Source organism: Eschscholzia californica, unplaced genomic scaffold (genome assembly GCF_041429995.1).
Source record: "Eschscholzia californica isolate CP2 unplaced genomic scaffold, dmEscCali1.0.p SCAF_6, whole genome shotgun sequence".
Taxonomy (NCBI): domain Eukaryota; kingdom Viridiplantae; phylum Streptophyta; class Magnoliopsida; order Ranunculales; family Papaveraceae; genus Eschscholzia; species Eschscholzia californica.
In genome coordinates this window covers 43,626,148-43,639,724 of record NW_028238483.1, presented here as the reverse complement: position 1 = coordinate 43,639,724, position 13,577 = coordinate 43,626,148, and the positions used below count along the sequence as shown (strand labels likewise).

Here is a 13,577-nt window from a genome sequence, read left to right as displayed (position 1 = left end):
CCTTCTTCACCAAGACCAAACTTTGAGGAGGGTTTTTTTGGTAAAACCCTCCTTGAGGATTTCGTGGTTGGTCAGCCACAAAACGTCTTGTGCTCAAACAACCATGAAACTCTCGTGTCCGGGCAGGCTGCAAAACATTCGTGGTCGCCCAACCACAAATCTCTCGTTCATGAGAGAGAGAGAATGACGTTGGCGGTGGTGATCGGTCAAGAGATGAAGATTATGGGGCTTAAAAAGAAGACAGAGGATCAAACAAGAAGTCGATCATAACATAGGGATGAGACAAGAATTAACCCAATAATAAACTTGTTCCAAACGTGGAGATAAAAAGAAGAGAATTTTTTTTTTCCCAACGCCAATGAGAAAGAAAAGACGAACCAGACACAATTTTTCATTATTTCCATGATCCTGTAGATTCTGTCAACTCAATCTCTTCAAAATAAACAACAACACAAACAATTCAAACCTTAAAGAGGAAGAAGAAGGAAATTCAAACCTTCCTAATGGAAATCGAACAGAGTAAATCAAATTACTATTAATCTCTCTCTCTGTCTAGGTTAAAATCAATCAAAAATTTTGCCTGTTTGATTATTCAATTCGATCTCTTAACAATAATTTGTTGTTGTTGGCAGTAATTGAGTTCTTAGCTCATGTTCCTCTACTACAAAAACTCCCAAGTTCATCTCTAAGTAAAATTGCAGAAGTTGTTCAATTTAAACATTACAGTAAGATTGTACATTTATTTTTATATATCTAGGGTTTGAACTTGTTTGTTTTGTTACTAACAAAGTTTCTTTGATTTGTTTGTAATGGGTGTGAAATAGATTCCGGGGAGTATGTTGTTAGAGAAGGGGAAATTGGTGATGGAATTTATTTCATTTGGGATGGGGAGGTAATTCCAACCTATTATGTTTTTTGTTTTTGTTATGGGATAATAGATCTTATGAAAATATTAATGCTTGAAGAGTGAGAAATGTTAAGGATTAGAATTTGTTGAGACTTTCTAATAGATGATTGGCAGGCTGAGGTTCACGGATTTAACGATGTCGAGATTCAAGATCATTCAGAACTTCAATTGAAACGATACGATTATTTTGGTCACGGTGAGAAGTGGGTTTTTCTTTTTCTCTATCTTCTTAATTTGACCGTTTTCTTTTTAAATAGTCCCTTGTGCGGACCCAGGACTGTAGGTGCGTGCTAGAGCTTAGCAAATGTGCTAGTCTTTTGGGCGGACTTGTGGAGTCTTCACCATGAAAAAACCCTGTATATGTTAAGTTTGGGCATGGGTACCTAAAGCTGGATTTATTAACAACTTCCAAGGGCCGGAGCGAGTTTTGCATATTAAACTGCCTTTTACTCTCCAAAGCATATTGTAGTAGTTTTTCTTCGACAGACATCATTGATGTTATGGTTTTTACAGGGATCCCGACTTTCTGCCGTCAGATTGATGTAATAGCTTTATCAAAGGTATTTGTTTGATGTAAATGGATAATGTTTAAATTTATCCTTCACAGGCAGCACATATTTTACAATTTCATATCACAAATGGGTTATCTTATGGTATTTAAATGATGCCAGCTTACCTGCTTGGTGTTGCCCAATGAGTATAGTACTATGCTGCAGTCAAAATCAATATGGAGGGCAGAAGAAACTAATGAAACATGCTCAATGCTGGAACATATACTGCATTTGGATCCCATAGAAGTATGTTTTGAGTTCGCCTTTGCTCTTTTAACCTTTCTTTTGATATGGTATGAACAAAGTCTTCAATACTTCTTTTTGTTTGTTTTGTATCTCCGTGAAATGATGTTACTAATCCTGATTCATTATTACGTTTTACCCATGAATTTTTACCTATAAAATGATGTTAAGGAATTATCGGAGGACTTTCTCACTTATTAGGCTTGTGAAACTTATCAGATTCATCTTCCTGCCTATCTCTACATTGCTGGATTTGGTAATCTTTAGGGAAAACAATAAACTTATCAGATTCAACTTAGAAATAGTCGCATGCTATTCTGATAGCATAGGTCTGTGGGATTAGATTGACTGGTTGGTTTCCCATTTTTATTCAGATTCTCAGAATACATATTCAGCTACATGACCTGGTTTAGGTTGAGTGGTTGTGCAAATGTCAGATAAGCTTACAGATGGATTTTCTTGATTAACATGACTGAAATGACGTAACTGTTAGATTTAAACTTTACCATGTGATCTTAGGCATTGGAAAGAGTAGCAATCCTCTCTTATATGTATCTTGGCTCCTGGGTACTGGATACCGTTTTCGCAAACATGTTAGGTATATTATATGCATCCACATACATAGTAATAGTTATATTGTTAGGGACTTAGGGTGGCTATGGGAAGGTGTAAATTATCTTTAGTAGATACCACTGGTTAGTTTGTCGAGTGTTGAGAGAGGTATTTCACCTTCCCCACATGGATTCCGTTTCAAATACACTATTTTGTCGTCGAGATGCAATTTGGGCGAAGGCCTATTTTTTTTAATTGTTGTAAACTTGTAGTGAAGTCAGTAGAAAATGCTGTTTTTCTCCCTTCGTTTGTTGTTTTCTCTAACAACTTTAGTTTAATATTTAGGCTTTTGTACTCGTGAAAACTCGAACTTCCTTTTGTGTTCTCATACATGCTCGCAAGTATTAAAAAATATACCTGGACACTTGGACATTTACTTATTACTATTTTTTTGCCTTCTATTTGTTTGAAAGGTAAATATATTCCGGGGATCCACACTGCCTGATGCTCCAAGGTTCGGACAGGTTTTTGGAGGACAGTTCATTGGACAGGCATGCTAGTAGCTATTCTTTTTTTGTTTAAGTTTAGATTTTCCAAATAGTGCAGTGCTATTAATTTTTTTAGGATTAACATGATTCAAAGTTTAAAACAATATTAATAGTTGTTGGCAAAGAGTTTGTGTAATTCTTGGGATCAATCGATATAACATGGACACTCTTACGCGTACCGGTACCCAACAATGTTATGAGGTGTCAGATATAATAACTGACAACCTAAAAGAAGCAAAAAAAAGATAATGCTGAACTACAGTGGACACACACAGGCATAGAGGTAAAACAAAACCATTTCAAACATGCAAGGCCACCAATAAATATTTAAAATGTGTATGAATATGTTATTCCAGTACCCATTAGCTGTTTTTATCTACTAAACTATGGTTTGCTGGATGTATGTCTAACTCCCTTGAGTTGCAATTCGTTGTTAAATACTGCAACAATTTTTGGACTGAGTTGATTTAGTATCTTATTCCTCATTCTTAATAAGATGTTTTCTTAGTTGGAGACTTTTCTTTTGGGATTTATATTATGGGTATTGTTTAATGTCCTAAATCTGGGTACTGATCATACGCAGGCATTGGCTGCAGCATCAAAGACTGTCGATTGTCGTAAACTTGCTCATAGTTTGCACTGTTACTTCCTACTTGTTGGGGATCTTAGCTGTAAGTCTATTTTTCGTTTTGGACTATGAAATCCCAAGTGCCGATTTGCTGCTACATAGATATGTGTTTATTACCTTAAGATACTACCTCAAGATATAATAATCAGAGGCTTTTTAATTGTTTCAGTGTTCAATGGTAAGAGTTACTTAGCCAGATCTTGAAGTAAAAACATTATATATATATATATATATATATATATATATATCTTGTATCTAATCATCATTTATGTTTCCAGTGCCAATTATCTATCAGGTTCAGCGTTTACGTGATGGTAAAAGTTTTGCCACTCGCCGAGTAGATGCAACACAAAATGGAAATGTCATATTCACCTTGCTTGCTTCTTTTCAGGTACTGGGGTTTGTCCAACAGTCCAAGTCGTTCATTTACTTTCTTTGCTTGATTTACTTATTCATCTCATCAGATACCCACTCCATGAGTTTCTCTTTGTCCATCATATTTTAACTTTGGTGGCTAGAATTATGTAATTTTACTTGAGCAGCTTTGCTGCTACCCGGTGGGCAGATGAAACAAAACATTGAAATATCATACTCATCTTGCTTGTGAGTCACAAGACCCTACTACTTGTAGAGGCATTTTTCCGCTTGAGTGGCGTAGTTGTAAATTCCATTTTGTGTCAATGGGAACGATCACTTTCAGACCACGAATGGTCAATTTAATAGGTCTGAAGTTTATTGGTATGTTGTATGTGAGGGCCTTAGTGGTGCATTAGGGTTTATATAATACATGAGAATATGAGATCATACAATTGTCCAAAGAGGCCACTTTGAGCGCATTCTTATGTCAATTACATATATAGGGTCAGGATAGTAAATCTGAATTAGCAATCTATTTTCTATTTGTTTCCATTTTCTATGTTGGTTTATTTTAGTAACTTGTTCAAGCAATGGAGTTCCTTCAAGTTGTCCATAATCCATATACATACTTACCTAGCACCATCGCTTGCTCTAAGAGTTGGTGTTCTTCTCTTTGTCTAACATTGTTGTGCTATTGGTGCTCTAGTGGTGGCATCAATATATGTATCTTTTTCTTTGAATAATCAAACATTGACAAATCTAAGGATTGTTGTTTCTAGAAAGAAGAAGATGGGTTCGAACACCAGGAAGTTACAATGCCATCTGTTCCTGCTCCAGATACGGTAACCGAATTGCTTAACTTCTATTGTAAATTTTCATTTTGGAGGAGTGATTGTAGTAGATTCCTTCTGCTGATTGAGATAAAATATATAACACCAGCTTCTATCAATGGAGGAGCTGCGGGAGAGGCGCCTATTTGATCCTCGTCTTCCTAGGTTTGTTCTATTATGCAGTATGCTTTTTGGAAAGATTAAATTGAAATTTATGTCAGAAATTATTTCACTTTGTGTTCATTTTATAACTTGTGTCATTCCTGTTCTTTAGTTACTTGATAGTTATTTCTCATTTTTGTTTGTTACTTTGCTAAGTCTGCCTTGCCTCAAGTAAGCATTTCCTTTTCTGGTTTATATAAAATTTGAGATTTTCCCTTATGGTTGGTTATATATGGATAGATATATTAAAAAGGGTCTGTGTTCAATGTTTTCGCTTCACGTCTATTGGAACAAAACCCATGTCCTAACAAATTGTGGAACAGGGACTATCGAAATAAGGTAGCTACAAGAGATTTCGTACCCTGGCCTGTAGATATAAGGTTTTGCAAGCCGACTACCTATACCAACCAAACTAAAGCTGCACCAAGGTTTGATCTTGTTCATACCATTCCTTAACCTAAAAGACTGTTTTTTTTGTGTTTCAATCATTTGAATTCCGGATTTTCTTACACCTACAAGATGTTTTTTGGTGAATATTGAATAATTGCAGCGCTCGTTTCTGGTTCAAAGCAAGGGGGAGACTTTCAAATGATCCAGCTTTACATAGGTGGGTTGTTCCACATTAAACATATTCATGAATCTTGGAGACACCATCCTGAATTCTTACGATAGATCTACTCTTCTACTTCCTATTTCATCTTAGAAAGTATAGAACAGATTTTTTTCAATATTGTTAAAACTATCTCGAATTATGGTTGGCAGATGTGTAGTAGCTTATATCTCAGATCTTATACTTCTTTCTGTAAGCTTGAATCCTCATCGTAGGCGAGGTCTAAAAGCAACATCACTCAGTTTGGACCATTCGTAAGTTGTGTTTCTTGTATTATATTTCTTAATATTACTTGTTTAATTTCTTCACGTTTAACTGACTGTACCTTACCACTTCTCGCTAGAATGTGGTTTCACAGGTCTGTAAGAGCCGATGAATGGTTATTATACGCGGCAAGTACAATAAAACTTTCGTTCTTTTTTCTTCGTAGTTTCTAATTTATCATAATTTAAAATCAGTACCTCCGTCTTTTTCACAGATCGAAAGCCCATCTGGGAGCCATGGCCGTGGGTTCTGTTCAGCTCGAATGTTTAACCAGAAAGGCGAGGTAAATTTCTTCCGCTTTATTTCAATATATTGGAAATGATCACATCTTTTCTTTTCTCGCTTCTCCTTCCTTGTTTGAAATTGTCAATGTCTTTCGACAGCTTGTTGTCTCATTGATTCAAGAGGGTTTAATTAGGACAGCTAGAACAGCACGCCCGGTGGCCAAATCAAATCTCTAGATGTCTTAAATATGTAAGTTCCTGTTCAACAAAAAAAAAACTATGTAAGTTCCTAATCCTTCTCTTTTCTCGTACATTATGAACAAAAAGTTTGTTTTACCATCTCAACTTCACCGCCTAATATGATCACGTAGTCATAGTATTGGCATAATTATTTTCAGGACCGATTTGGTGACTTTGTTTCTATGTTTATTCCACAGGAAATCACGATTCAATTCTCTGCCATTAATCCCAAGCAACCACGACATTTTTTGGGCTGTATTTTGGGAAATAAGAAAAAGGAGAAAGATTATAAGATGGAATAAAATGTTAGACGATTATCTTGCAGCTTTTCTTTTGTTGTCAATACTTGTTGTATGAACTCATTAATTAATGGATCAGGGTATCGGTCTGATCCATGGTTATTGACCTTTCCTTGGTCTTGAAGAATAAGAAAGAATCAAAAGATCGACTGAAATCGGACGATTCTTGGAGTAGTTGATTTGACCTTTTGTTGTTTTGAGTTAGCAATTGATTTTTAAACTGGAGACTATTTTGACAGATTTGGAGAAAGCCCAAAACTTGTATGTTGGTAGGGAAACAATAAATTGATTGATCCAGTTACAGTTGTTAATACTTGATACATGTAATTTTTAAAGTTACTATTATAGAATATGAGAATTTTTATCTCTATGAAATGTTAATGGTGAAAGCTTGAAAAGATAGGGTGATATGTTTGATTGTTGCTCTCATTGTGTATATGATATTCTGAATCGATGATCAGCAAATTAAAATGGTAGACCAACATATCCTAACAGAATAATATGGTCAGATACGAACTCTTCTCCGTCTTTCGCCTTTGTATACAACAAAGATGTTTTTTTTAAAACGAAAATGGCCTAGTGGAACCGTGTGCCTCCCTTGCAAAAGGTCGGCCCTCTCTACCGACGAGTATGTTTTTCGAAATAAGAGAGACAGAAATAACTAAATTGTTAGTTTGGAGGTCAAAATAGAATTTGGGCAAAATATGGGAGCCAAAAATTAAGTTGGTCATATTAGGGGCTAAATAGAATTAACCCTTCCCTAATTCTCTTCTTGACATACTACTAGTAGTATACTACTACTGTACTAACTGGGCTTATTACGATCGTCGATTTCAATATTATCGAGATCAACAACACTCAACCATAATGAAACACAACTGGTAAAGTAATGGAATGAAGACGAAAGTTGGTAATGACTACTAAAATGAAGAAGATGACTATAAAAATCAACTATTCCTCAATTTAGTATCAAAGTTGGTGAGGCAGAGAGAGAGAGACTAATATTATCAAATTCTCTTCCTTTTGATTTGTTGCTTTAGTAGTTCTCTCTCTACTCTTCACTTGAACTTTTAATGGACATTGAAGCTGGTAACTCCCTCTCTCTCTCTCTCTCTCTAGAACTTATTGTTTGAATACCCAAAACCCATTTGCTAAAAGTGTTTTTATTGTCTGTTTGGGATATGATTTTGGAAGAATAGTTACTGAGTTTCTAGGTCAGGTTCCATTATTACAAAGACTACCAAGTTCATCACTTAATAAGATTTCCCAAGTTGTTCAATTCAAACATTATAGTAAGTTATCTTTTTATGAAATTCATAATTGATTTGTGGGTAATTTGTTGTTCTTGTGAATTTTGCTTTAATTTGTATGAATTTCTTTGATATAGATCCTGGTGAATATGTTGTTAGAGAAGGTGAATTTGGGGATGGAATTTATTTCATTTGGGAAGGGGAGGTAATTTTTCTGATAATTGATTTGATGTATCCGTAATTTGCTGTACTAGGTTTTTTAATTGTTGTTTGGCAGGCTGAGGTCCATGGATCTATCCAAGCAGATGGGGAAGATCATCATTCTGAGCTTCAATTGAAAAAGTTTGATTTTTTTGGGCATGGTGAGATTCTTTTTTTTGCTTCATCTTTTATTGATGAGAGGCGAAAATGTGTTAGTTTGGCCTGAAGGCAAGATATGTTTTGTTGTTGTTATCTGATATCTACACATCCAAGAATTACATCCCAATTTGAAGGAAGAAAATTGTGGAAATTGAGCTCTGCTGAGTTAAAAAAAAAAAAAAGTAACACCCGCAAGTCGATACCTGCCTTATTTCTACGAAAAGGTCTTTACTTCATGTCCTACAATATCCCTTTCCCTTTAGTTCTAGATTTCACGTAGGATGACAAGAAAAATAAGTCGGGTTTCGACTTATCTTCTAGATAAAGTTCGTAATGGGAATGCCCATTATGAGATATTATCCTGCATTAAGTTTGTAGCTGGTTAAGATTAATCTAAGAGTTTCAGATAGTTCTTCCATATTTGTGATGAGAAGGTGCAATGAAAGATGATGTATCCCGCCAGCTTCTCTACATAAAGGTTATCTGTTCACCGACGTGGATCTCATCTGTTTTAACTATTCTGTATAATTTATTAAGGAGTACTTCCCATGTGGAAAGGAACACCTATTTTGTGTGCATTAGCTTTTCCAAGACTTTTTCGGGGAAGAGAGTCACGGTGCGACCTGCCAGCTCTTCGTAATGAGATATTCAGAAAAGAAAAAACCTTTTTCTGAGTCAAGAAATTGATGTTGGCTATATTCCCTAGTAATGTATCTATGCTCCGTTTCCATGGTTTAAATGTTGCAGTCAAATCGTGGTAGTTTACTCTCTAATTCAAAAACATTTGTAGCACTTTGTTGTTTATATTACTAATGCTTTGGTTGCATAGGGACCTCAACCTCCGGCCATCCGGCTGATGTAATCGCTACGGTTAAGGTATATTCCTTATGCATAATACAAACTTGTAATAGTTGTTTCACATATGACTATATGAGTTATCTGATGCATTGTCTCTGTTTACAGCTAACCTGCTTGGTGTTGCCCGGTGAACGTAGTACTTTATTGCAGCCTAAATCGATATGGAGGACTGTAGAAACTCAAGAGACATACTCAATCATCGAACGTATACTGCAGTTGGAACCAATAGAAGTATGTTATCTATTCATTTCTCATTATTATCAATTTTCAGATCTAGTAGAAGTAATGGTTTTTAAGCTTTTGAGAAAGGCGATATATTATTAAAACGGTCGTAAAAGAAACCATTAAAAAATAAGAAGCCTACCCGAAGGTATATAAAACGGTTATATGTTTCAACATTTCTTTCGGGGAGTAGGTAGAAACCTCGGAATTTTTTTGATAAAGCAAAATTTTTACAAAGCAATGTTAAATATGTATCGATTCATCTATACATGATGTCCCTCCTTCGCATAGCATAAAGAGGTTGGATGGTTTCTTTCTTGTCTTAAGTCTATATCCTAATCCTAAGAATTTGGAAACGATAGCCCCATATTCCTTGAAAGGTGGGCTCAACTGCTCAAGAAATGACATATCTTGATTTATAACTTACTACTATTTTCTTGTGTTTGTGATCTGTTCTTTCCAAAGATAAACACATTTCGTGGATTCACACTGCCTGAAGCTCCAAGATTTACACAAGTTTTTGGAGGACAGATGATGTCACAGGTATGTTATAGCCACCGTTCTTTCGGTTTTTCTCATGATATTTCTGCACCCCTGTGCATAGTATTGGTTGTTGAGGAGTCTCTTGGTATTATCCCTAGCACTTAATACGTAAATCATGTTATTGGTCTGTATATGCAGGCATTGGCTGCAGCATCCAAGACTGTCGACTGCCGCAAACTTGTGCATAGTTTACACAGTTATTTCCTACTTGTTGGCGACCTTGCAAGTAAGCCCAATTGGTCTCTTCCTCACTGATATCTAATTTTCTGATTTCTGCCAGAGTTATCCTTTGCTTCTTTCTCGGAGCTAGAGTCGCCTGTGTGATGTGGTCATGAATGAGGCAGAGAGACGCGGGTGTTCAACACGATAAAAAGAACGTGATTGCCTTGGGTTTCTGTCTCTTGCAGAATCCAGGAAAATATACATGTCTATATTGATTAATAGTGCTAAGTTATTTTACATGAAATTGGGCCGAAAATCCAATTTCCTGATGAATTTGGTTAGAAAGACACGTCCAACATTTTTTTGGCTTTGGGCTCCCCCTGCAAACTGTGCAAACCCCTAAAATGTGCAAATCTACATAATATGTTGTGAGAACCTTACTCTATGCGAACCTGCCCAGACTAACATAGGGAGCTGAAGCCTAAAATGTATTGATGGATCATTTTTGACATAAAAATTGGGGTAGGGAGATTGGACCAATTTTCCCTTTATTTTGTATTGAACTAAGTGGGGAAATAAATGTGTGAATTAAAGAATAATTACCACCCTACTGAAATACCTCAACAGGTATTCGCATCATATTCTGTTGGTCTGGCCTTCCTATAATTATGACTAAATCTGCATAAGAGCTGCATTCTGAATCCATTAGTATTTTTATCGGACCACTTGTACAAAACTTGAAATGTCTTCGTATCTATACTTTCTCAGTGCCAATTTTATATGAGGTCAAGCGTTTACGTGAAGGGAAAAGCTATGCTACACGGAGAGTAGATGCAATACAAAATGGAAATATCATTTTCACTTTGCTCGCTTCCTTTCAAGTAATTCTCTTTGTCCAACTTGTTCATTTACAAACTTTTACCAACACGAAACCTACTATTTTTTCTTATTGAAACTAGAAACCTACTATGTAAGTTGGTTTGTTCACTTTGCCAATCACTTTTTCACTCTCGATTTAATCATTTCTATTCAGTATAGCCATTCCGAGAGGTTTTATGGAAAGGATGAGGTACAGATGAGAATGAGAAAAGTTTGTTTGATTGTGAATTATATCCTTAATCTTTAATAATGTTGTTCTTCTTAGTTGATTATTAAAGTAATATATTCAATAATGTACTTGTTTTCATCGTACATCGAACAACACCCCGGCTTTCATTTCCTAGGATTCATCCTCTTTTCACCCGACCCTTGAAGTCCCGAGAAATCCAGCTCAAATCCAACCTTAGATCAGCTTCGTCTCTTTACATTGGATTGTGATCTTCAAGTGGCAGCCTAGTATCTGGTTAGAGCTAACAACTAATCCTTCCTAAAGTACTAACTGAAACTTATTATTAGAAATATAATACCTCAATGGTGAGTAGAAGAGTGAGTAATGTAAAGAAAATTCTCTATCACTGAATTGTGCTTTAATATTTATTTCTAAGAGCCAAAATTCTAAGTATATTTTTTATTACAAAGCTTTACGACTAGTTTATTGTCAGCTCAATTAAAGTCAATTATACAGCGTCAGATGACAGATGTTATATATTTCTCAGAAAGAAGAAGATGGGTTTGAACACCAGGAAGTTGAGATGCCAGATGTCCCTGCCCCAGAAAAGGTAATTGAATTCCAACGACTTTTTGTCCAAAAATCGCTTAAAGTGTGCTAGCAGATTCTTTTGCTGATCGAACTACAATTCAAACTCCAGCTTTTATCAATGGACGAGATGCGGGAAAAACGTATTTCTGATCCTCGTCTTCCCAGGTTTCATCTGTCACTCTTGGATGTCATATTCGTTTCATTTCATGTTCGAAACATGTATACTTTGTATAATGTACCTTAGGGTTATACCTTGTTCCCTTGTTTATGATAGCTTCTGAACGATTCTACCTTGTAATTCCTCGTTTTATCTCAGTAAGCATCTCTATTCCGATATTTTCCCTGTTAATATTGCTAGTTGATTAATTTTAACAACAGCGGTTATCGGAACAAGCTTGCTACGAGAGATGTCAAACCTTGGCCTGTAGATATAAGGTTTTGCGAGCAAAATAATTATTTTACCAACCAAAGTAAAGCTCCACCAAGGTTAGCTTTTTCTTTTCCAATATGGATTCATTTGCTACATTTTCTTGTAAATCTATCGACCTTCTTTTTTGATATCTATATTTTGTTTCACATCACGAATTGTATTTGGTACATATCGAATAATTGCAGGTTGAGGTATTGGTTTAAACCTAGGGGAAGACTTTCAGATGACCCGGCTTTGCATAGGTCAGTAGTTACACACCCGAGATTCGGTTTTCTCTCTCTCAGTGTCTGAATCTGACTCAGTTTGACTCAAAATTAACCCAAAGTAGCCACTCAGATGAGTCAGACAAAAACAAAAATTCTGATATCTGACTTGATTCAATTCAGACCTCGAGTCAGATTTCAGATATGACTTCAAAAAACAAACAAACACTGCCTTAGTTACAACTTGTTTTTGAAAAATTACTATCTAATATGGAGCAATTTTCAATGCTTTATGTATTTGATCTTTTTTTGTTGTTAGGGTATAGAGTATCAAACAAGTATGTTTAAAATTTGTTGGATGAAACTTGAAAGCACACTAGACTTATTCATCATGCATTTTCTAATTTTCAAATCAATCTTCAATGGTTAAATGGCAGATGTGTGGTAACCTACATTTCAGATCTAATATTTAGCGGAATTTCCATGAATCCTCATCGTAAAAAGGGTATGAGGACAAGAGCACTCAGTTTGGATCACTCGTAAGTCTCCACTTCGTTATATTCACTACAGAATACAGTTCGGATATGGTTTTAACCCGAAAAACCGCAATTTTTTCACTTGTATATAAGTACTTCAACTACGATCCTTATATTAACATTTTTCTAACATTAAAAATTTAATTGCAAAATTTCTTTTCTAGTCTTTTCCCATTTCAAGTACTCAAATATTCTAACCGTCTTTATCTTCATTTCCAGTATGTGGTTCCACAGACCTTTCAGAGCCGATGATTGGCTATTATACGTGGCAAGTCCAAAAACCTTTGCTGTTTGTTTTCATGTTTTTCTTATTCCCAATATCTGAAAGATTAATACATCAATCTTTTAACAGATGGAAAGCCCAACTGCAAGCAGTGGTCGTGGATTCGCTTCAGCCCAAATGTTTAACAAGAAAGGAGAAGTATTAATTCAATCGATATTATCGAATAACCTCATTATTGATGAAAATCTTTTCTTAATTTCAATTTTCTCTGTAAATTGATAGCTTGTCGTCTCGTTAGTTCAAGAAGCTCTGGTTAGGGAACTTAGACCACAACATCTTGCTGCCAAATCAAACCTTTAAATGTGTTAAACGGGTAAGACATGTTTGTTTATTCGAATCCATATATAGTTTGAAATATGAATTATCTCTGAAAATTGCAGGGACGAAAATAGAGAAATAAACAGAGACAGCGATAATCGTGTAACTTGTAGATGGTAGAACATAGACTCGGAGAAATTGTTGCTCGCCGATTATCACTATAGCCTCAGTCTGTATCTGTTTCGTTAAAACGTTTCTATGGTATAAATGATTATAGTGAGAATCTATTCTAATTTCTACCATAAGAGTATTATCAAACAACTAAAATGTGAGTTAAACATAAAATACAGTATGTAGTAGCTTGTTTCAGTTCAAGACAATAGATTTGTGTTTTCTTTTTAATTAAGTATTAACTATT

The 13,577-nt window shown here is 35.4% G+C and overlaps 2 protein-coding genes across 4 annotated transcripts; both read left to right on the top strand.

Moving 5' to 3' along the window:
- The first annotated feature begins 242 nt into the window (after window positions 1–242).
- Window positions 243–6,783, top strand: LOC147535351 (acyl-CoA thioesterase II). 2 transcript variants are annotated; one of them, XM_086646615.1, is made up of 18 exons: window positions 243–519; window positions 633–725; window positions 825–892; window positions 1,022–1,103; window positions 1,421–1,467; window positions 1,579–1,704; window positions 2,727–2,804; window positions 3,385–3,472; window positions 3,708–3,820; window positions 4,566–4,628; window positions 4,726–4,781; window positions 5,102–5,206; window positions 5,329–5,385; window positions 5,541–5,642; window positions 5,732–5,780; window positions 5,867–5,935; window positions 6,036–6,157; window positions 6,314–6,783. In XM_086646615.1, the coding sequence occupies exons 1-17, from the start codon at window positions 504–506 to the stop codon at window positions 6,111–6,113; spliced, it is 1,290 nt and encodes a 429-aa protein (XP_086502741.1). In that variant the 5' UTR covers window positions 243–503; the 3' UTR covers window positions 6,114–6,157; window positions 6,314–6,783. The 2 variants fall into 2 exon arrangements, with proteins under 2 accessions (XP_086502741.1, XP_086502743.1); XM_086646617.1 differs by having other exon boundaries at window positions 263–519; window positions 6,036–6,126.
- Window positions 6,784–7,189: 406 nt separating this feature from the next.
- On the top strand, window positions 7,190–13,561 carry LOC147535350 (acyl-CoA hydrolase 2-like). Of its 2 annotated transcripts, none has more exons than XM_086645464.1 (18): window positions 7,190–7,504; window positions 7,615–7,707; window positions 7,803–7,870; window positions 7,943–8,027; window positions 8,855–8,901; window positions 8,989–9,114; window positions 9,571–9,648; window positions 9,787–9,874; window positions 10,579–10,691; window positions 11,406–11,468; window positions 11,559–11,614; window positions 11,828–11,935; window positions 12,065–12,121; window positions 12,520–12,621; window positions 12,838–12,886; window positions 12,971–13,039; window positions 13,124–13,214; window positions 13,282–13,561. In XM_086645464.1, exons 1-17 carry the CDS (start codon window positions 7,489–7,491, stop codon window positions 13,199–13,201), a joined length of 1,296 nt encoding a protein of 431 aa, XP_086501590.1. In that variant the 5' UTR covers window positions 7,190–7,488; the 3' UTR covers window positions 13,202–13,214; window positions 13,282–13,561. The 2 variants fall into 2 exon arrangements, with proteins under 2 accessions (XP_086501590.1, XP_086501591.1); XM_086645465.1 differs by having other exon boundaries at window positions 7,233–7,504; window positions 13,294–13,561.
- Window positions 13,562–13,577: the final 16 nt, after the last annotated feature.

What these genes read in the sequence shown, in the direction of transcription:
- LOC147535351 (XM_086646615.1), top strand. An exon ending in ATTTCATTTGGGATGGGGAG is followed by an intron (nt 893 to 1,021) that starts GTAATTCCAACC and finishes GATGATTGGCAG; the next exon opens with GCTGAGGTTCACGGATTTAA. An exon ending in TTTGATCCTCGTCTTCCTAG is followed by an intron (nt 4,782 to 5,101) that starts GTTTGTTCTATT and finishes ATTGTGGAACAG; the next exon opens with GGACTATCGAAATAAGGTAG.
- LOC147535350 (XM_086645464.1), top strand. An exon ending in GTTTGATTTTTTTGGGCATG is followed by an intron (nt 8,028 to 8,854) that starts GTGAGATTCTTT and finishes TTGGTTGCATAG; the next exon opens with GGACCTCAACCTCCGGCCAT. An exon ending in CTTTGCTCGCTTCCTTTCAA is followed by an intron (nt 10,692 to 11,405) that starts GTAATTCTCTTT and finishes TATATTTCTCAG; the next exon opens with AAAGAAGAAGATGGGTTTGA.